Source organism: Larus michahellis, chromosome 3 (genome assembly GCF_964199755.1).
Source record: "Larus michahellis chromosome 3, bLarMic1.1, whole genome shotgun sequence".
Classification (NCBI taxonomy): domain Eukaryota; kingdom Metazoa; phylum Chordata; class Aves; order Charadriiformes; family Laridae; genus Larus; species Larus michahellis.
In genome coordinates, this window is record NC_133898.1 from 38,931,132 (window position 1) to 38,954,267 (window position 23,136).

Sequence of the window (23,136 nt, forward strand, 5' to 3'; positions counted from 1 at the left end):
CTTTTCCTTTTCTGTATCTTTAAAATCAAAGCAAAAGCTTGTGTACTGCAAAAGGATGACTTATAAAAATAACATACACAGGGGTTCCCTGTGGGAAAGGGGCAAGAGCCAGATAGCAACTGCATTTTCTTACTCTTACTTGGAAAAGCAAACAGCAGGAATAGCTTTGCTGTCCAGAGAAAGATAAAAGAGTGTTGACTGCAATAAAAGCTCTGTAGCTGTGAGCTGATGTCTGATGCCTGCCGTAGCCCTGCAGCCTGCCAGCCACGTGGGGTCCCAAGGCTTAATGGTGAAAGTCCTGTGCTGAGCAGGTAGTGGTATAAAACTAACCAAGTTCTTGGGTTTACAGGACCAGAGCAGGAGTGGTAAATAAGCAGTGTGTGTCTGGGTGAACTGAGGGGCTATCCTGGACACTTGGATGTGGAGACTGGTGATGGATGAGAGTCAGCAGCTGGTCTACTGAGACATAATGAGGTCAGCAGTTGAACTGTGGTAAGGTCTGGTGGTGGTGCTGTAGGACCCATTTTTGAGAATGGCTAGGGAAGAGGAGCAAAGGGAGTGCTTCTGTCCCCTGGGATCTCTGGTTTGTGTAACTCATTGCTTGCATTTCTCTCATTCTTCTTGTGCAGGTGAGATGGACCAAAACCGCTGGCAGCGCGTCGGACAAATTCCAAGAGACGTCAGTGCTTAACGAGACCCTTCGGATTGAGAAGATCCAAAGGCTGCAGGGGGGCCGCTATTACTGTAAAGCAGAAAATGGGGTTGGGGTCCCTGCCATCAAGTCCATTCGAGTAGATGTGCAGTGTAAGTCGTTTAGCGGCAACCCAGACCTTCCCACAGTTCTACTGCATGTCTCTGCCTCGCTGCGGGGCCGGCAGGGAGCTGCATTGCCCTAGGACCACGCGTACCTGATTCAGGAGCAAAGGGACTGGTGTGGTCTCCGCAAGGTCCCTTTCCCTAGGAGAGTAGATCCATCCACAAAAAAGATAGCTCTGCCTGTCCATGTGAGTCGTTCTTATTGAGGTGCTGTGATGTCTGTCACTTCCAGAGGTCCCTAGCACTTGTCTGGAGCGTAGCGTTGTAGATGGCTTCCGCTTTCTTTGTCTTCGCTTTGAAGGTGGCAATGCTTGAAGCAAACCAGTGCTTCTTGAAACCGGTAGTGCCTCAGATGCTTGGGGCATTCCTGAAATGAGTGCCCTGCCCCCAGCATCGCTGCCTCTGCGGCATGGTGGAAACAGAGCAAAAGACTCTGGGATGCACGTGAGGAGGCTGAGCTGTGAAGGCGTGAACATGAAGGAATCTGTGAGGACCCCTTGGTTTCAGTGACTTGATGTTTCTCTAGCTGGTTGCAATGTCCACCACAATGGTTCTTGTGTCCTGGAGATGTTGTTAGTGGTTCTCCACCTTGGGCCCCAAGTTTTGAATATTTCTCATGCTGGCTTAAGGTTGTTTATTTTGGGGATGCTGTGGCCAAAAGGGAGGGAAATGAAGCTTATGCCATAATCTCCATATGGGAGGAATCCAAGATTTAAGGTCTAGACAACTCTTCAAGAGATTTGCTCTCTTGGGGAAGATTCTCCTCGTTGTCCTTGGCTATCCACTATTCCAGTTTTCTCCAATCTGAAAACCACCAAATCCCTCTCCTCACTCATATCTTCTGAGAAGACCTTAGCCAGCAAGAGGTTGATGCTTAAAAGATGTAAAGTGTGATAAAGCAACTTGAACTCTTCCTGAATCTGTCACCACCTGTTCCCACACTCCTAGCCAGACAGTCTTCTGTGCTGAGGCGCACCATGGTTATCTGTCAATGGAGCAACCTCCAGGTTTCAAAACCCCAGTACCTGTCTGGAGTCGGGCAGGGCTTTGCTGACAGCTACTGGTGCCTGGCTGCTTACTTTTAGTCCTACTGTCCAGCCCTACAATGATGTGACCCTCACAAAGTATGCCGTAGACTTGAACATCCTTAGGGTTTGGTAGGTTCATGATCTACAGTTGTATTATATGGCTTGGAGCAGCTCCCGTCTCTGTTTCTTCCTTGCCCTACCCTGTATTGGGTAGGCACCATCCCACAGACTGGGAAAATAGATTGCTTCATCAGCAACCACTTTGGACAGGATGGAGATTTCTTCACAGGCCTTGCATAGCTTTGTTTGAAGGAGTTCTGACATCCACCTAGATCTGCTTGGCTTCTCTGCCCATTTCTTCTGCTGTGTGTGGTGGAGGCATATGGCAACTCTCCATTTCAAAGGGGACTTGCTTTTCTCAAGCCTCAATAGGACACATTGCCAGGGCCTGTGTCTCTAGGAACAGCACTGTGGCATGAATCTCTTTATGCCCTGAGGGTGCTCCCTTTACTTCTCGGGTGCAGGCTGGAGCTAGAGTGATGTAGTGTCCCGTGGTCCCTCATGCAGCTCTGACCTGTAGAACTATGGGGCTAATGGGGTGGCCAAGGGCTTTCTCATACTAACATCTACTCTGCAGATGGACTTGGTAACGCACCTCTGTTCTGCTCACTTGTTTTTTGGGGAGGAGAGACTATTTTCTGCCAGTATTTGCAGTAGGTACAAGGGAACACATAGGAAAAGCCACAGTTTTTGTTGAACGCTCACCCAAGCAACCTTCAGCTGAATGAACCAGAATTTGAAAACAAACCCCTTCTTTCCCCGCATTCCAATTTGTAGTTGGAGGTAAGTAATCACCTTCATGTGAACCTTAGTGACCTTGACAGCTAGTGCTAGTCCTCACTCATACTTTTAGTATTAGACAGCAAGGTTGTGTGGAGAGCACCACTGCTGCCAAGAGGATATTAAACTGGAAACACTAATCCGTGTAGCAAGTTATTCCTTTGCCTCAAGTAGGCATCAAATGAGGCTTTAAAGTATTGTTTAGATACTGGCAGAGCTGCAGATGCTGTTTGGAGTATTTCCATGTGGGAGAGAGGGAAAATAAAGAAAAAGAAAGAATGGATGTTTACAAGCTTATATTGCGCATGAAACATCCCATGTGATCATCTCCATGAGCAGCCTTGGGCCAAATTTATCATTTGTGCAGCTCCCTGACATCGGTGGCGTTACTTGTACATCAAGCATATACATATCGTCGTAGGTCTTATTTTAGCTTTTCTCAGGAGGGCTAGACTTAGAGCTGGCTGCTATGAAAGAAGGCTGGAAGATTCGAGGGAGGAAAAGTTTAGCAACTGAAAGGAGGATGTTGTTTTCTGTGTGGGGAGTAGCTGGGAGCCAGGAGACCTGAATGGTGAGCATCTTCCTTGATCAGTAAGGGAAGTATTTTGCCATGCATCCCGCTGAGAAATGGAGCCTTAGAAGTATAGTAGCTACAGAGTTACTTGTGTAAAGCGTGAACAAATAAAGGAGGATTAAGGGCAAAGAAGGGGGAAAGAGGAGAGGCTGTGCCCAAGGTCCTGGTCCAAGAAAATTTGGTGTAAAATTCAGTCACGCTGTGGCCACATGGAGACAGCACTGTATGGAGAGGAGCCATTTTTTCTCTACCTGTTTTTCTTCAGCCTTGGGTTTGGTTTTTTGGGGATTTTTGTGTGCCTTGTCATTGTTCTGCTAATGGCTCGACTCATATCTCTGAGCTATGGTGTGGTCAAGCCGACAAATCCCGGGTCCCATTACAGTTGCTGTCTACCAAGCATACAGCTCATTAAAATATGCAAATCCACAAGCTGACACTTGTGATTTAGCAGAGAACGTGCGTTATTTGGATGACACGTTAGCAGAAACTCATCCCTGCTTCCCCCTTCCTTATTGTGAGTCAGATTTCCAAACTTGCAAATATCTTTAAAATAAAATACCATGAAAATTAAGTGCAGGAGGTGATGAGCACGTGTCCTTTTCATCTCTGCTCATATGTGCAGAAGACAGTGCTGGCAGCAGTTTCCTTGCAGTTGAAGATGGGGTCATAAGGCTGCTGAAAACACAGAATTGCTTCAACTGAGCTCAACAGGTGCCTTATAAGAGATGCTTAAGGGCAAGGGCCAGTTGGTCCCATCTTGTCAAATGGGATCTTTACATTTAATCATAATCAGTCTCAAAGTGGTTCTGGGAGGAGAACCCCTCTGAGGTTTTCCCCATGGTTCCTTGATGTTCAAACATTGGTGTCTGGTGCAAAAGCCCATAAAAATGATTCCTTTTTTAGCAGGAAGGCATTCCCTGGGGAGCAGCGTGGCCTGGGTGGATAGAGAAAGTATGGTCGCTGCAGGGCTAGTGCTTGTGTCCTTGCAAGTGAAGTGACTGGTACCCATGGATCCAATCGTGACAGCTGCATGTCTGGTGCAGGTATGGTGAGAGAGTATGGTGAGAGAATTGGAAGGAGCATTTTCTTAAGGAGCATTTCATAAAGGGAGAAAACAGAGATGAGTCTGATCAGTTTATGGGTGAGTGATAGGGTTGCAGTGAGTGGAAGTGGCTGAAGAGGGAGAGTCCTTACAGACCTTGAAAAGAAGAAAATACAGAGGATATTTTAATAGGAAGAGAGAGAAATTGTGCATATCTTTCACAGTGTTTTGCATCTCATGTTCCCATGGCACCCCACGAGACTTGCTTCTATCTAGGAGATGACTCTCCATCTCAGCTCCTTGATCTTGTCCTGGCTTCTATGCTAGCCCCTTGACTTGAAGGTTTGCCATGTCCTTTGTGTGGGCATCTCAGACCGAGGGCTTAACCCCGTGATGTCAGGAGGGATTTGGAAAGTGGGAGCAGAAGAAACGATGATGGAGCAGAGCTTCCTGGGATCCTTCTGGCCTCTCACTGAAGTAAAGAGCAGTGATTTGTGGTGTGGGGTGTCACTGGGGAAGGTGAAGCAGCCCACTGGTCTGAGAGGCATGTGGCAGGCAGGCAGTTTGCTCGAGGGCCACAAGAGACCTGCAAACCAGAAGATGCTTTCTATTCTCTGAAGGTTGTGTGGTGAGCGGGAGAATTTTTGCTTCTCCTGTCTGTTCCCTTTAGGTATTGTTTGTGTTACCTGCCCTCAGATCAGCTCTTAATTCAGCAGTTGTCATCAGCCAAAGGTGTGGGAGCTTCCCCTCTCCTCTGTGGCGCCTGGAGCATCATCTGCTCTGCAGGCTGTACATGCAGACCAAGCTTCACTAACAACTGCTGCGGCACTCCTTACCTTCCTTCCAGATCTAGATGAACCTGTTCTCACCGTTCACCAGACCATCAGCGATGTACGTGGCAGCTTCTACCAGGAGAAGACTGTCTTCCTCCGCTGCACGGTCAACTCCAACCCACCAGCTCGCTTCATCTGGAAACGGGGAGCTGAGACGCTTTCCCATAGTCAGGACAATGGTGTGGACATCTATGAACCCCTCTACACACAGGTGAAAAAAAACAAAACTCCAACAGCTTGTGTTGACTGTCTTGGTGATGCAGGGCACTCTGTAGTGGATGGTGTTTCTTTTCCTGTGTAGACTACAATGCTGGGGAGACTGTGGTGGCCACTGCAAGGAGCACTGTCTCCAAAAGGCCTGGTAGAGCCTACTTCTGTGTGCAGGTTCCAGGGGGAAAAGAGGAGCAGAGCAACAGGATGGAGTATGACAACCTACAAGTTGCTTCCCCATTTTGTCACTGTCCCTGAGAGCAGGTCACAGCTGCCCTAATGAGGTTACATGGCTGTTGGATGGTGAGACGAAAATCCAAGCAAACAATCCCAAGATTGGGTCTGCTGTATCTCCCATTACTGATTTTTTTTTTCTTAATTGAGTGCCCAAGCTCCTTAAATCAGGGGAAATGCTTCCTGTTTAGCAGTGTGAGTGAATGGCAGGAATTGCTGTGGGTTTCATGAAGCAAATCATGAAGAGCTTTTCCTAATGGCCATAAGCAACAGAGGCAGCCCAACTGCCTACACACTTTCTGACTGTTGTCCTGTGACAGGGTATCCACATTCTTTCTGCTTCTCCTGTTTGCCTGTGCTGGACTTGCTTCTCTGAACGCCACTTTCTTCACAGTAGTTAGCCCACCAACGTGGTGGGAGACGGAGGGGAATTTTTCTTTTGCCAGGGCACTCTGGGCATGTTATCCTAAACTGAGCTCTGGCTCTGAGTGTCCTTTAGATGCAAAGCAGCCCCAGCGCTTCCAGCAAGGCTGTTCGGCAGCACGAGGCTGTGATGGGTGGGAAGGGAGGGCTGAAAGGGGCTGCTCCCCAAGGCACCCGTTTCATCCCACGCCCCTCCTCGCTCTCCCAAAGCTGGGCGCTGAGTGCATCCCGGCCGAGCTGGATTTCTGAGCCATGCTTCAGGCAACCTTTCAGTTAATGTAGTCGTGTTCATATTTTATTGAAACACGCCATCTCTGTCAGTCACGGAAACGGGCAGCCAAATGGAAACGTTCAGGGGGATGAGGAGAGAGCCGCAGGTTAGCGGCAGATTTGCAGAAATGCTGTTGGTCCCTGAAGAGAGCTTTATCTAGTCCAATGCTTTGTGGCATCCAACCAGGACATCCCTGGCCTTAGAGGAAGCCACCATGGGCTCTTCCAGCTTTCACTAAGCTCAGTGTAATTAACAGGAGACATTGCTTAATGAGAGGATGTCTTAGGACTTGAGATATTTTCTTCAGCTAAGTAAGGCATCTGGCAGAATTTCACTGTGTTGCAGTATTAAAGTGTAAATGACCCAGCATTGGAAATGACCCATCAGGTAATGTTCCCACCATGACGGGTCATTCCCAGCTTTGAGAGAGGGTGTTAGGACTGCTGTGCTCACACAGGTATGTATGCCCTTATGGTCCTCTCCTTGGCACCAGAATAAACCTCTGAGTTTGGGTTGGTAAGAGTTGAAGTTAACAAAAACACAATTCTGCCACACTATTGGTAGGGGAATATCTTGCTGGAGCTCAAAGGCACTACGTTTAACAAAGCACTCTTTGCAGGACTTTATAATATTGTCTTAGAGAACAACTGGTATCAGTGTCAGGTTTGGGTAGGCTTCTACATTAAAAAGGAGGTGAAGACTTTCCTGTTTAAGCTTTGTAAAAGTTATTTACGCTGAAGGTTTATACACGTTTACCCAACATTTACTAATCAATAAACAGGATACATATGACCCCGTAAGTAAGTATTTGACGTGCACATTGTAAATGCCATTATTTGTGTGGCATAGCAACAAATCTCTGGGGACAGGACTTTCATAGGGTTATTGGTCTCCTAGGTATTTATCTTTCTAATTTACTTAGTTCAGATCTTTGTTCTCTGCACATTAGCATGCCTGAGCTCATCGTCCAGTCCCTTGAGGTTGTCCTCAAGAGGATTTGTCATGCTGACACCTTCTCACGTTTGCAGGCAATTGTGGAATGGTTTCTCCAAAAGAGATTTAGACAAACGCAAGGAGAACAACAGTGACAAGCTGTCGTGGGAAGACATATGAGTTGCAGGGTGTACAAACCACAGGATGCATCTCAGAGCTTTCCACATTCCATAAATAAAAACCTGCAGGACGCATCTATTGTTAATTTAACAACTTGATTCTGTTTCTGTAACAAGCCAGTAACTAATGGAGTACCAGGGAGTGATTTTTGTTGGTTTGTTTCTTACCATAGTATGAGAAAAGGCTATCAAAGTCTGTGCAGTCACTCTGGATTTACACCAGCATAAAAGAGATTAGAATCTGGAGAAGAGACATCGGAAAGTTTTGGGAGGTTCTTTGAGTGTTTCTCTGAATAATCTTTTTTTCCCCTGTACTGCAAATTTTTACAGCATAACTGTTGAACTTGTTATATTTAGGCCAGCATTAATGTCTGAATCTGCTCTGATTTAATTTGGTTTTGCAATGTTGAGACCCCACTGATGTCCCTTGGGTTCCTACCAACATCTTGGTGTAAGATCTCAAGGTCTGTTCTGGGATGTTTAAGGTTTTTTCAGATTCCACAAGATGATTCTGACAACAGTCGATGAGAAATTATGCTTACACCTTTTCGGCAGTGCTTTCAGGTTAAATGTCAGTCAGTTGCTGCGTGTTTTGAGAAATCCTGGAGGTGGAGTTACTGCTGCAAACATTTTGTGTCTGCTTTATACATAGCTAGGGGGGTGTGGAGTCTGCACAGTTCCCTGAGTTTTTGTTGGGAGCTGCTGGTAATCTGTAAACTTTGGGACAGGTTATGGACTTGCAGTGATGAGCTGTGCTTTGGACACCTCTGGGTTTTTCCCCCCCACTTTTTTCCCAACTCCCAGGGTGAAACCAAAGTCCTGAAGCTGAAGAACCTGCGGCCCCAGGATTATGCCAGCTACACGTGCCAGGTGTCCGTCCGCAACGTCTGCAGCATCCCTGACAAATCCATCACCTTCCAGCTCACAAACACCACAGGTAAGAGAGGACGCAGAGGGTCCCCGCAGCCCTCCAGCCTCTCACCGTCTAAACAGCCATTACCCCTCCAAGAGGGTGACACGCAGAGAGTGGCCCCGGTCCAGGGCCTCCAGCACCTCACGTCCACATACACGGCTGCTGGGATTGCAAATCCTTCACGCAGCAGTTTTGTGGCCAGGGATGCTCTAATTTCATGTCGCTCTGTGTGTAGCCGCTGCCTTGGCCAGGCCTGCCATGAGATCATTAAAGCAGACTACGTGTAGGTGTTGAGGCACTATGTAGTTTTTAATCCAGACACTGTCTTATTTATTTATAATTCTAAGTGACTTTAAAAATAGATTCGCCACAGTCTAGAGCCGGGCAGATGCTGCAGCAGTTCTTACGAATAATTCATTCGTGTGTGACTCTGGCCTGGTTTGCCAGGCTGTGCTCTCAGCACCTCCCAGCTGACGGGCCCCGCTGGTGCCGACGTTTGTGGAAAGCAAATATCTCCGGTGCCTTCCCTATAAATAAATTTTTATTCATACTGGCAGCGCGTGAGTGCACCTCCAGTTGTGAACAGAATCAGTTTGGTGCCTCTTGCTTGACCTGCCATAACTGACTGATAACGGAGTATCATGTACCAAATACTTGCAAGGACCCGATTGCAACCTGTCCATTAAGGAAAAAAAAAACAAACAAAAAAAACCCTAACCCCAACCCCCCCCAAAACCCCGCACCCACAAAAACCTCCCACCCACAAAGCCCGCACATGTGTTGAAAATTTTCAAATAATAAGTAAATGTCAGGAAATTGCTTCCAGCCCTGGAGTGTTCCATGATCAGAAAGAAAGGCATTGTAGTTGTTTGAATTATTCACCTCTCTAATGTAACACAAAGCAGTTTGTATCCCTTGTGTCATCTTTGTGCAGTGGAAACAGAACTCTTTTGATGTTGCCAACTGTTGATGGGGTATTGTTGATACTGTATAAATTATGTTTATTGATCTGACTTGAGCCCAAGGTGCTGAGCAATAGTTGCATCATTTTATGTGGAAAGAAGAAAAATAACGAGCTTAAGAAAGTGAACTATAGCTAACGTCAGAAAAAAATATTCTCTATATAGTAAGATCTCTGAACATGTCTTGAGCAACTCACACCACTGCCTGAGTTTATCTCAGGATGAGACTGTAGCAAATGCTGGAATATTCCCTTTAAAAATTTACCTTGTGCTCATGATGAAGAAAGGGATTTCATACAGCTCTTCTTCCCTGTTGTGTCTTTATCTTTGAAGAGTTAGAAAATCAAATTTCTCTTCATGTCCGCTCCCCCCTGCCAGCCCAAGCACAGGTAAACTACCCTTCATTTCGGTCCAGCCCCTTTACTGGGTGAACAGGGAAAATGTATTTTCAGGTCGTAGCCGGATCAGAAGCCATGATACGGCTGAATTTACACCAACTTCAGCTCTGAATTTGGTCCATGTAGCACATACATCTAGTTCTTTTTTCTTGTTGTTTAGTTATAGATGCATATTTATAAATGGTTACAGTGGAGCCTGACACCACAAGCTCAAAGGGGCCATGGAAAACGTGTTCCTAGAAAATTGCATTAAAAGCTGGAGGTGAAAATGAAGCTGGCATTGTGCTGTGAGCAGAGTTTGTGTTAAATAATATTTCATGTTAAATATACTCGTGTTATCTGGCTTACTTGCCTGGTAGGTAGCATTGTGCATAGATGAGAAAATATTTAAAGAAAAATCTTTAATTCTCTCCTTTTTTGTATAGGTCTTTTCTTTCCCTCTTACGCTCGTGCTTTAGCAACCTCCGTAGCCTTGGCTGTGCCCAGAATCCTGAGCAGCTTCACTCAGGATGCCTTCGCCTTTGCAACCAAGGAGGGCCCAAAGGGTGCTGAGGTGCATGGGAATAGGTCTCTTCAATATTTATAGACCCAGCTACTACAGACCTTGAGGGGAATTGGTGGGTCAGGTGATGTCAGGCCAAGGGAATCTTCTCTTCCCAGTTCATTTGTTGTTCCTCAGCTGGTTCACTTTGCCTCCTCTGGTAGTGGCCTTTGGGCAGGTCATAGTCTCCAGCAAGGAGATGTGCTCCTGCCCAGCTCTGCGTCAGCAGCTTCGCCCTTGCAGCAGGGGATGGGTTCTCAGTCTGTAGCATTAATGGGAAGGAGGTTTCCCCTGTTCCTCCTCTGTCCTGCTGCTGTTGTATGGCTCTAGACCAGCAGGTTGGGTCTGCAGAGCCACAGGACCAGCTCACCACCGGGCTGTCACCACCTGCTCCAGCAGGGTCAGGCTGACGTTTTCCCCTTCCTCAATTTCTGCAAAATTAAGCAGCCCAGCTGGTTAATTCTCCTGCAGTTTTACTGCAGCAAATTGGACTTCAAAGGGAATTGAAAGCGACTCTTTGTTTTTAATGGTCCCCTTGCTGCTCGGCAGACTCCGCCAGCAGGTTTTCTGAGCCAAGAACAAAAGGAATTGCCACAGGTTACAAATAAATGAGATTCATCTCCTGCATAACAATGTCTGCAGACTGTTAACCCCTGTCGGCTGACAGGAGTGGGAGTGGGAGCCCGCGCAGGCTGCCACAGCCGGGGCTCTGTTTTGGGGCACATCGTGGGAACTCGCTGCCTGGAGCTGTGCGGGTGGCAGCTTCGCAGTTTCCCTGCCTTCCCTCTTGCGTGCACGCACACGCAACCTGCCCTGAGGCAGTGCTTCCACCAGCATCTCGCTTTTTCCCCCGCCGCGTTGCCTTGCCCAGAACGTGACACTGCTGGCCAAGGTGATTGTTGTGCAGATACGTGCACATCAAACACCTCAAGATCCCAAACTCTTAACCAGAGCCTGCAGGACCTCTGGTTTGTGCTCCCCAACGCTGACATCTTCTTTCTGGGTACAAGCTGGTCTCAGCCTTTCTCTGGCTATGACAGATGGAGATTCCCAGGCAAGATGCTGCATCTGCCAGCTTGTCTGTGTCGTGTGAACATGGGACCAGTTCAATGTCAGAGGGCAGGAACAGGTACTTGGTATCAGCTACGCTCATCTGACAGCCTGTAAGTGACAGGAATGTGTCCTGCCTGACCACCGGGAGTTGAGCTATTGCGTTCCTGGGCTTCAGTGACTCTCATGACAGCACCTGGAGCTTGGAGAGGACATACAAATCCTTCCTTTGCCGATGAGCACGCATTAACCCTTGCACAATCTTTCCAAGACTCCAGCAAAGAAAGAGACCTGTCAAAGGCTCCGAGTGCAGGCTGTGGCCTCCCAAAATTCAAGGACTCCAACCACTGGCCTCAAAATGACCAGCGCGGGTGCCAGAGGAGCCACCTTCTTCCTTAGGCACAGCTGGCCACCTCTGGCAGAAATAGCATGCCCCGTGGCCAGGGAGAGGACATTTGATTCAGTGCACCAAAGCAATATCCCAGCATGGCAGTTGTTTCGCTGCTAAATGATGGCGCCAGCGCTGAGGGGAGAGCAGTCCTCCTCGCCGTGTTTGTATGGGCTGTAATTCAGAGATCCAACACAAATCCAGCACAGCTCATTAACGCAGGGTCCAGGGAGAGAAGAGGCAGAAATAATGATGCTGTTAAATCAGGCTTCATGAATATGGAACAATGTCTTATTTTGCATTATTATGGCTGTTACTTAAAACATACTCCCCGTCTCTGTGCTGGGGACTGCTGCGTTCTCAGCTCTGTCTGGATGGAGCCAGTGGTGGTGCTGACAAGGGCTTTTAAAAGGCTTTTCGTGGGATGAAATAGAGAATATAAAGGGAAGGGGTTTTTTGATCAGTTCCTGGAGGGGGATGTAGTGAGAAGGGTGCGCAAGTAAAATAAACCAAAACAGGTACTAGGGTATTCAAAGGAGAAGTTGTCTAGACATTTTGAATCAGTCCCAGTTGTTCAGTTGTGCATGAAAGACAATCCCTGTGACCTGGTCAATAGCCCCCCAGTCTATGGAGAAACGTATTTGACACCCGTGGAGGTGAAGGAGATTAAGAGCGGGTGCAGAGCTGCCGTTCATGATCTGTTATGGTGCAGAGAGGTCCTGGTCCTCCGTGTCAGGCTCTGAGCTGGAAGGGCCAACTGCCAGGCAAAGGCTTTGCCTCTCAAAGACATCTAGTTGGGTGTGAGAGATGGAGAGGCATATTATGGGATAGCTGAGTTCCTTTTTTTAATGGTAGACCTTCCCCAAAACTCCTTCTTGGGATGGCAACTCTGTATGGGAGGAGTGGTTTTATGCCAAGTGTCCTCAAACACAAACAGCTGTTGGGTTCAAGCATGGTCCTCTAAGTCTGTCCTTGCTCCTTCGCCTCTCCATCAGGGTGGAGCCCTGGTGGTCAGGCAGGAAGAGCAGGCTGTGACTGAGCATGCACCTGGTGTTTTGCCTGACCTTCCCTTGAGATTGTGAGAACCAGCCAGCAAACACTGACATCCGTGAGCTTCCCAGCATGCTTTTGATTGGGTCCTGAGATGCTAAGCTCAGTCCATGGTTGCAACTTGCCATGCTTTATGACAACATATCTCTTGTTCTCCTGCCTTTGGTTTTGTTTTTTTTTCCCTTTCTTTCTCAGGGCTTAGTCCAGTGTGCTGCTTCTGTCCGAGACATAAGCAGACTAACCACGATTCGTACAATAGCGTTGCAGCACAGGAGATACAGGTGCTCTAGTAAGAGCTACCAGTTGCACTTTTTCTTCAGTGATTCTTCTGCAGGGCCTGTCTAGAGTCAGAGGAGTTACATATAGGGAGAACAGAAGGCACTGTGGTGTCTGCAGGGGAGTGGGTTGGGTGCAGTGTACGTAATGCAGGGACGCAGAAGCTTTCCATTGCCCTTCTGCCTTGCTGCAGTTGTTTGCATCAGGAATCAGCAGGCCTCTAGTCTTGGGTGTTCCAGTGCCAACTTTTGTTTGGTTGCTGCTCCGACCTGGGGAAAGGGACTTCATCAGGCTTTTTTTCTGACCTGAGTCCTAAGCCTAGGGAACCTGCACTAAACACTGCTAAGTCATACCTAGCTTGTGCCCCAGCCCTAAGCACTAGTGGTGAAGCGTTTTAGGTATGACCTCCATTCTGGGGCAGTGTGAGGTCTTGCCTGCAGTGATTCCTAGCCATGACAGAGCAAGGTGCTCTAACTCAAAGACATGGTAATGATAATGCTTTAAGTTCACAAACAGCTTGTATTTGTAATGAATTCATGCATCCCTCTAGCTCTCCCTACTCATAGAATCATAGAATTGTTAGGGTTGGAAGGGACCTTAAAGATCATCTAGTTCCAACCCCCCTGCCATGGGCAGGGACACCTCCCACTAGATCAGGTTGCCCAGAGCCCCATCCAGCCTGGCCTTGAACACCTTCACGGATGGGGCTTCCACCACCTCTCTGGGCAACCTGTTCCAGTGTCTCACCACCCTTACGGTGAAGAACTTCTTCCTAATGTCCAATCTGAATCATCCCATCTCTAGTATTAATCCATTCCCTCTAGTCCTACCATTACCTGACATCCTAAAAAGTCCCTCACCAGCTTTCTTGTAGATACTGATAGATACCCCCTTAAGATACTGGTAGGCCACTGTAAGGTCTCCTCGTATCTTCAAGAACAAATCCCCAAAAGTATGAAGCTGTGCACAGGCAAGTGGGTGGTGCGTCTTTTTCAAGCTCTGAAGTGTTCCTCTTTGTACTCTTCCAGCCCCACCTGCTCTGAAGCTGTCTGTCAATGAGACACTGGTGGTCAACCCTGGTGACAACATCACTATGCAGTGCTCTCTGACGGGTGGTGACCCGCAGCCAGAGGTGGTTTGGTCTCACTCTCCTGGCCCAATGCCTCCCAACAGCCTCGTGCAAGGAGGCAACCTCACTATCTGGAGGATCCGCGTGGAAGACTCGGGCTACTACAATTGCACGGCCATCAACAACGTGGGGAACCCAGCAAAGAAGACAGTGAACCTGCTGGTGCGGTGTAAGTTGCTCTCTTTCTCAGAGGATGGGTTTTCAGGGTGGAGAGGCTAGATTTGCTCTCCTCCTGGCTGTTTTTGTTCAGCTGAGGGTGAATATGGTACTTAGCAGAGACGAATATTTTGAAGAAGCTGCTGTGCAAGCTTCTTTGCTCCCAGAGCAGCCCGCCATGCTAGCACTGCTTGCAGCCTCATCCTGGGCTGCAGCACTTTCCTCGGCTAGAGAATGATCCCAGACTGCCAGATGTGAGGCCCTGGGGATCTATTGTGGGAAAATAACTGGAGGAGGTCTTGAGGCAGATTTTGCATGGAGATGTTGCCTTCCTGAGGAGCAAAGAGCTATTGTCCTATCCCATGCAAGACACTTTGCTGTCCCTAACCAGTTTTGCACTTGTATTCATTCCAGCCATGAAGAATGCCACATTCCAAATCACCCCTGATGTGATCAAAGAGAGCGAGACCATCCAGTTAGGGCAGGACTTGAAGCTTTCGTGCCATGTGGATGCTGTCCCCCAGGAGAAGGTTGTCTATTCCTGGTACAAGAACGGGAAACCAGCCAGGTTCTCAGACCGGTTGCTCATCACCAGGAATGACCCTGAGCTCCCACCTGTGACCTGCAGCTTGGAGATTATTGACCTGAGGTTCAGTGACTACGGCACCTACCTATGCGTGGCCACCTTCCAGGGAGCACCCATTCCTGACCTCAGTGTGGAGGTGAACATCTCCTCAGAGACAGGTGAGCCTTTCTGTGGCAGCTGGGGACCTCAGGAGAGTGGTGGGCTTCACTAGCTGCTCCCCACCACCATCCCTCTGTCTTTTTTGAAGGACCTCACATGAGTGTCTTGAATCCCAGTGGGAAAAAGTATCACATCCTCAGGCAAGGATTTGGCTGAGACTGGAGATGGGTAATAGACCGAGATCCTCTGCCAGATGTGTTGTGCACCAAGCAGATCTTCCTTTATGTTTTTTCCCTATGAAAAGTCCAAAGTGCAGTCCAGTGAAAGCTACAGAGACAGGTTTAGTGTGGTTGCTCCAAGAAGCCTCCAAATTGTGAAGGAAGAAAGAAGGGGTGGTGTTTCACCAAATTTCAAGCATTCCTTTGCTTAGAAGGGAGCAAAGGAGAAAGAAAGCTGCTTTTTCCTCTCTTTGGCATTGCTTGTGAGGAACGTCCCTTTCTTCAAAGCTGTGGCTAGGAGATTGGTATCATCTGTCATAGCAAATTGTGTGAAGAGCTTTAATGTTTACTGGATTGCAATTGCAATTTGTCTTGGGCACTCTCTGTAGGAGTCCAAGTCTTCTAAATGCCTCCCCGCTTTAAAATCAGGGTCAAAGCTTCACCCCATGGCTTGGTGAGGACATGACTAATCCGAAAGTGTGTTTGTCAGTCACCTTGGTGACAGAAATACAGGGTCTCAGGGCTGCCTTTTTGCTTCTGGGGAAGCGGTGGGTCCAGCTCTGCTCTCTGTTACATCCATGTCATCTTCCTGCCTTTCCAGGACCTTGAGGGTACGGCACAAAGCAGCATTGGTCTATGAATCTTATGAGGACTCCCGAGGGGGCCAGCTGCCCACAGATTTTGTCCAGAACCTTCATGGAAAGTTTCTTCTCAGTCCCTGGTTGTGCTGGATCCATTGGTCAGGCTGATCCCAGTCTTGATTCTGGACATTGCTTGCTTCAGCTCCCCAGCAAAAGGTGGTGTGACTGCTTTTGATGCTTTGGGAAGACCCTGTCTCCTAGCAGCAGTGCTGGGGCCAGATTGCTCCCAATGGGACTGTGCCCAGTGCTCCTTAGCAGTCTGAAGGCCAAGCCCTGACCATGCCATGGGCCTACTAAGCACCAAAGGGTGGTGCTTCCCTTCTGCTGGCAGCCCTGGCAAGTAGGACTCTTTCTGTACCAGCAGACACCATCCCCATTGTACCAGCAGGGAATAAAACCTGGGGAACCCCCCAGTCCTGGTGCAGCGCCATCTCTCCTGACCTTATGTGACTGCTGCCGCCAAGAGCAATCCTTTTTGCCCAAGATCACTAGATGGCAGAATGCATTTGTGTTTAAGACTGCAAGGGGAGGAAGCAGACAAGGGCTGGGAGACCCTGGATGATCCCGCCAAAAGGCTGGGCGGTGTCTGTTGGTGCAGGTGTCGGTCCAGGTGCCAGCCGGCTGCTCCTTCAAAGGAGGTGTCTGCGGTGGCAGGTTGCCCTGTGCTCTGGCCTGGAGGGTGAGCCCCACAGGCTCATGTGGATGCCGCTGATGGGGAAGGACAGGAGGGCAGCCTGGGGCGTTTTGACGCCTCTCTCTGGCACCCTGGGCCACCAGGACCACTTTGTGACCCAGGGAATGAAAACGGCCATCCCCTCTGGAGCAGCTCTTCATGCAGCAGCTGAGGCTGTCCAGCATGCGGCATCCCCGTGAACAGACATGAGCCTCCTCTGACATATGGTTCCTGTATGAAAACCCAGCGAGTTTTCCCCAGACCACGGAATCAGAGCAGGAGGGCTATAGCGGTGACTCCATGTTTCCCTGCTGAGCAAAGCCTGAGCTCGCCAAGGTGGCTGCCTCCACTGAGCAGCCCTGAGAAGACAGCTTTAATTTAAAAAAAAAAAATAAAAAATCTTCAAATACAATTTACAGATTTTCCCCATGGAGAAAATTGTCTCTCACCGAGCGAGCAGCTGCTGGCGGTGCTGGGTGCCGAGAGTTGCTGTCGTCCCTTCGCGCTGTGCGGGACAGGGTGTGATGAGATTCCCCAGCCCACAGGAGATCTGCAAATTGAAAATGTGTCCTCCGTGTTGCGTAGGGAGGTCACTGCAGAGGGAGACTGGGCTGAAGCCATCCTAAATTTGCTCTTAAAGCAGCTGTGGGCTGGAACGTGTGCAATTACTGTAGCACACTCTCCTTTGCTGGAGTTGAATTGAGCTAACATTGGTCACGCCATCTTGTTACAGCCTCTGTAGTTCTAAACTTTGATTTAAATGGAAATAAAGTACGTGGCTCTTACAGTTATGGAAGTGTCAATCCAAGTGTCGCCACTGTCAACAGGAAGGGCTGAAAGAGGAACTTTCAGAAAATGATTATGGCCCTATTTACCTCAGTTGAACTGTTAACTCTGAGGCCTAATACAAATAAAATGCCAATATTACATGGGGTTTAGCACCAACATCCCCTTCCTCGGTTCTTGGTGGAGTTGGGGACGTGAACAACAAACCTCTTCCCACCAACGCTTCTGCACCCTTTAGCTGCTGTCATTGGGTTTCTTTTGAGCTTTGTTTATCGGCAAAGTTTTGCTTGTCAGTTGATAGCTGGATATTTCTTGAGCATTGCTGTGCCGCCAGCTCTAGCCCCAGCTCGGTAGCAGTTCTGCCGAGGAGAAGCCTGGCCTGGAAGGCATGCCAGAAGTGATCTGTGCTGGGACCCATCTCTTGCTCAAGCGAGCCAGAGATTACTAGTGCACTGGGAATCTCAACGTAAAGAAAGCAAAGGCATGTAACAGAGCTGGCTCCTTGCTGTGGTTTAGAAGTGAACAGGGATCCTGGATATCTGATAAAGATGGAGATGCAATCTACAAGCACTAATCCTTGAAGTCTTAGTTTCAATCTGACCTGGAAAAGGGAACAAGATACCTTGGCAGATACGATTTCTATTTCTTGGCCAAAAGACTGCAGTTCCATTTGGGAAATTCACTTATCACAAGCAGAGAAACAGATCAAAGAGGCTTTTGCCTTTGGGTTCCTCTGTGTTAGCCCTGCTGCTGGGCAGCATTTTGGAACCAGTGGAGTGGGAGCTGGGAAAATGTCCCGATACAGCTAGTATTTGCCATTGGCATTGGGATACATTGTTGGATCTTCCTTGACACCCTGTGGCTCCAGACCATGTAGGATGACTTACATGGGCAGTGTTTTCCTATAGGGGTTGCATTGTGTCAAGTGGAAACCTTTGGAGTTCAGGGCTGTTGGTCTGACTTGAACACAAGCGTCTCAAGCATATTCCTTGCTTGCTGGAAACTTGCTGTAAAACGATCCCCTTCTTGTCTCCTTTGTAGTGCCACCAACCATCAGTGTCCCTAAGGGGCAGTCCACAATCACCGTCCGAGAGGGCTCCCGGGCTGAGCTGCAGTGCGAGGTTCGAGGGAAGCCCAAGCCACCCATCATTTGGTCCCGGGTAGATAAGGAAACCCCCATGCCTTCGGGGACAATGACGATGGAGACATACGATGGGAAGCTGCGCCTGGAGAGTGTGAGCCGAGAAATGAGTGGGACCTATAAGTGTCAGACAGCCAGGTACAACGGCTTTAACATCAGACCCCGGGAGGCCCTGGTGCAGCTCAACGTGCAGTGTGAGTACAACCATGCAGTACTGTCTGAACGCCTGTGTACACAAAAGCCTGTGGGCTAAGCAGGGCTGACACCCTCAGTGCTGCTTTCAAGCAGAGTTGACCTTTCTTACTGGGCTGAGCAGACACATCTCTTTTGTCTGGCGACCTTTGAACACTTTGTATTTAATTGGTCTGGCTCTACAAGGCCAAGGATGGGATACCCTATGGCCAGCGTGTTGCAAGTGGAAGGGAGAGGTGTTGTGTGTGCTTGTATACAACGCTTTCCATTCCCCTATCAGTGCATTAACATTAACGAATGTTAATTAGGCCATTTCCACCCCACAACTCTTTCTTCAACTTCGTTACCTCAGCTGTCATTCCTGGACATGCCTGAACCATTTTGCCTGAAAAGCAGTGCTAGGTAGACCCTAACTGGGACTGCGCAATCCCAAATGGTTTCCATGCAATAAAGCTGTGAGTAACAAAAAACTGATTCTTAGCGTGAGGTGTGTGGGGTGATTTCAGCGATGGGTGGTGCTCCCAGCCCCACTTGAAGGCAAAATCTGTGCACAGAAGTGAAAATAGAAGGAGGGATGCTGCTGGTATCCACGTTGGGTGACTGTCCTTTCCCTGCAGTGGTTTCTCCCTCCAGAGAAGTGAGTGCCTGCTGAGCTCCCATGCTGTTGAGGTGTGTTTTGACCTGCGGGGGTCTGTGCTCTCTCCTTCAAGACTTTGAATCAGGCAGGGAGAAGGCAGCTGGGTAAAATGCCTTGGTCTGCAAGGAGCCGTGACTGTAGGAGCAGCCCTCCTTGCAGGCCTCATCCCACCTGGATAGTGCGATTGCTGAACTCTCGGAGAGTCCCCTGAGCAGCATGGATCTGGCAGGTGTTGGGATGGGTTAGGGAGCAGGTTAATTTTGCACCCGGGCACGCTGCCTCTGGGCTGTGACTGACGAGCCTCCACGCACAGCACTCATTAGACATGCTGCCACACTCCTCCCAGGCTCGTTCCCCGGGAAGAAGAGAAGCGAGACCGGAGCGGATAACCTGGCTGAAGCCAACCAGACACACTGCTCACAGAGGTGAGCTGCTGGGAGCACAGCAGTAATGGAGGTGTGTGAAACCCTGCAAGCACTTCGAGTGTTCAAAGATCCCCTTTTAAAATTATGTCTGTCCCTTCAGGAACATGGCAGGAATTAAATTACACGATGGGGATGGGCAAATGTGTGCAGATTTCCATGCAGGTAAGTATGGGTGAAGGAGATTCCCTTAAGCAGGGTGGAAATGTGTATCTTGGTTTAAGCTGTTTTGGAAAGCAGGCTGGGTCAGGCATATGGGGAATGGCAGGACTTGGCAGGGAGGGTAACTCTTGTTTGCTCCAAGAACTGATGGGAGGTACAGTGAAATATGACCCTGGAGCAGCAGAACCATCAGACCTGCTGGTGTCCCCAGTTTGGTGTTGGTGTTTGAAAGCTGTGTGGCCCTCGCTGACCGGCGTTGCCCCTGCAGAGGGAGCAGCAGTGCCGAGCCTGGGATGAATTCAGGCTTACTAGGTGTTCTGGAGTGGGATCACAGCTCTGAATCTTGGGCTAGAGTGGGAGGATATGACTCCCCACACAAGAAAAATGGTAGGTACAAGCCAGAAGCTCTTCTGGGGCAGAGTCTTTGATGTGACCCTAAAGAAAGCAAAGATGCGATGAACATCTGTGTAAAGAGCAACTCAACATACTCTTCCTGTAGCTCTTCCGGAGGCCAAGAAATGCTTTATTGTGATCTCACCCAAGTAACGGTGACATGGTCCATGCAGCAGTCCACCCAAATGTCCCTTTTCCCTTCTCCGTCAGTTCTGTGTGCCCTTATCTGGAGCTGGGTGCGTACTGACTCTTTGTTGGACTGAGCTGCCGCCTCCTGCCTGGAAACTGTGGAAGGAGCTTGTGGTGGCACTGCCTGTTCTGTGCCTGAGCAGGCAGCTATTGTTTCAGGGCTGTCAATTTGCTCCATCCATCTGCATGAAAAACAAACTACGAAGCAAGAAAGTAGGGCAAGAATTGCCCTCATCCCCCTTATAGACGCCCCCCTTTCCCCCCGTGCGGGGAAAAAAAAGACCCAAGGGAACAACACAGTCCCTGTTTATCCCTCTCCTCCTTGTTCACGCAGCTGGAAGGAGGTGGGTGCCGCGGTGGGGGCCGCTGTGGTTAATTGAAACGCTGCTCTCTGGCGTGGGTAGCTCATTAGTCCGGTGGCTTGCTCTGGAATTCTCATCTTGTCGGAAACGGGGATCGTGTGGCTCCTGCAGGCTCCGTGATGAGCACTTCCCTCGCCCCCACCCCACCCCAGCCTGCGCCTCCCAAGGGAGAGCTGCTTGGATGGGGTGTGCATCCACAGGAGCGTGTGTGTGTGTGTGTGTGTGTGTGTGCACGCAGGCCTGCCTGTTCGCATGTCGGCGTGAGCTCCTTTTGAACTGCCTCACTCAAGGGAAGAGCGAATTCTGGGTGATAATGTGATTGTTTCTCTGATTTGCTCCAAAGCTAAAGTTGCAAAATCAATACGGCAGATCTGATTAGATGTCAGAACCTGTTTCTGTGTTTCTCTTTTCTTTTATTTTTCTCCCCTCACCCTCATGCATATAGTGCTGTATTTGTAACAAACTAGCCCAGAAATAAGGTTTGCCAACTGCACTGCAGTAGTGGAAAGAGAATAAGAAGACAAAAAGAACAAGTAGGCTGTCCAAAAAAAAAAAAAAAAGTGTTTGGGCTTTTTATTATTTTTTGTATTTTGCAAGCAGAAAAAGTTGCTCTCCCTTTATCTTATGAGCTGTAATTGTCTATCATCAGCTCTCTGACAGGCTGGATGGTCTGTTCCTTGGACTTTTTGGTCTGAACTGTAGAGCTTTGGAAGATTAATAAGTTCATGAAAGTCCTTGCAGCCTTATAGCTCTGTGGTAAGGATGAAGAAATGTTGTATACTGGTTAGAGTGAGAGACTGGGCTTGTCAGAACTCCTGGGAATCTGGCTACCGCTTGGAGTGGCAATGTCTTGTCATCTTTTCCCGGATCCTCAAAGCAGGAATAAAACTGACCCATCTCTTCAAGGATTTGTGGGGCATAATAAACATAGCACTTTGAAATCTGAAAATAAAAATAGTAATGGAAGGGCAGAGTATTGTTGTTAATAATATCAATGCTATTGCTGATGCTGTTGTCAAGGATTTTTTCAGGACCAAGTGCTCGCTCAAGAAAATCACAGCAGAAAAATGAATCCTCTGCAGAGGTGGGTTTCAGATCAGGGCTGGGTTACCCTGTGTAGGTGAGATAGTGTAAGGCTGCAAAACACACACTGGGCTTGCAAATGTGCAGCACTCTGGGTTTTGGAATACGAAGTGTTATTTGAGCCAATATGTGCGAAAAGACGAAAGAAAGAGTGTATGTGTGGATCAGTGAAAAGGATGCTACCTAGATACAAATTTAGGAAGTACGTAATAACAAATTGCAAATAAGATATTAGCCATGTATCCTAAAAGCCTGGTCAAAATAGCATCTCCATGAATTACAAAATTAGTAGTGTCTCTAAACTCTAGCTGTTGCTAGAACTGGACTTTGAGATGACTGTCTTATCACAGTGAATAATAATATTTGCTCTGCTAGAGCCTGATATAACAGCGTGGTGTAAATTGCAATCCTAGTACATTATCCTGCTTGAATGATATGGTGTCAGCTCTGATGCTTTGTCAGTCCCGAACAGCATGTCATAAACTACTGGAGAGCTGGAAGTCCGGCTCAGCCCTGTGCTCCTCATCACACCTGGTCCTTGATACATCTACTCCAGTATTACCCACAGATAGGTTTATGCTCCCTCACACACTTGCTGCTTGCTGTCTCAGGCCCTTGTTTGGTCACCTAAATGGGTTCTCCCTCTTTGGATCACCACCAAAGCCTGGTAGCAGAGCACCCGTCTCCTCTGTTGAGAGATGTTAACGAGTTCACCAAATTCTGATGATTGGATAAGCAGACTTTTGCTGCTGCCATTTTTGTCTTTGGCAGAAGTCTTGGTGTCTCTGAGTGCTCAGAGAAAGAAGGGAAGAAGGAAGAGGAGAAACTTACATAGGGCTGACCTTGTTTCGGGTAGTCAAGACTGAAAGATGATCCTGTTTCTCACCCTTGGGTCACAGAGCAGGTGAGATCTTGGCAGGAAGAAAGACTAGAAAAGGAATTAACCTGAGTGTCTCCTTCCCTGGAATAACATGGTCTGCGAATTTGGCCCCTTCTGGATCCAAAATAATAGTCCACAGTCATTTGGGATTGATCTCCAAAGGATTATGCTTATTGCCCTTAGGTAGAGTTTTGCCACATTAAGCAGCAGGTGAATTATTGTGGTTTATCTTCAAAGCATAGTGAACATCAGGTGTAATCAAGAAAGCAGACTGACATTCTCTTTGGAGGTGCAGTTATCGCGGTTAACAGGACTTCAGGTGCAATTGCATGGTCCTAGACATAGACATTGCCATAGGGCTGGTGACCAGCAGGTCTGGCTCTGCCCTGACCTGGAAGGCAGCCAGAATACGTCCTGCTGGGACAT

General features: G+C 48.4%; 1 protein-coding gene across 3 annotated transcripts in view; it reads left to right on the top strand.

Annotated features, from left to right (window-relative positions):
* Nucleotides 1-23,136, top strand: part of MDGA1 (MAM domain containing glycosylphosphatidylinositol anchor 1) — a 147,812-nt gene that overhangs the window by 54,062 nt on the left and 70,614 nt on the right. For 2 of the 3 annotated variants that reach the window (XM_074579729.1, XM_074579728.1), the window contains exons 3-8: nucleotides 630-804; nucleotides 5,148-5,344; nucleotides 8,188-8,320; nucleotides 13,990-14,259; nucleotides 14,661-14,990; nucleotides 18,291-18,584. In XM_074579729.1, the coding sequence (XP_074435830.1) occupies nucleotides 630-804; nucleotides 5,148-5,344; nucleotides 8,188-8,320; nucleotides 13,990-14,259; nucleotides 14,661-14,990; nucleotides 18,291-18,584 (1,399 nt within the window). Of the gene's footprint in view, nucleotides 1-629; nucleotides 805-4,253; nucleotides 4,302-5,147; nucleotides 5,345-8,187; nucleotides 8,321-13,989; nucleotides 14,260-14,660; nucleotides 14,991-18,290; nucleotides 18,585-23,136 lie in introns of those variants that run through there. The other variant, XM_074579730.1, reaches the window with a different exon arrangement.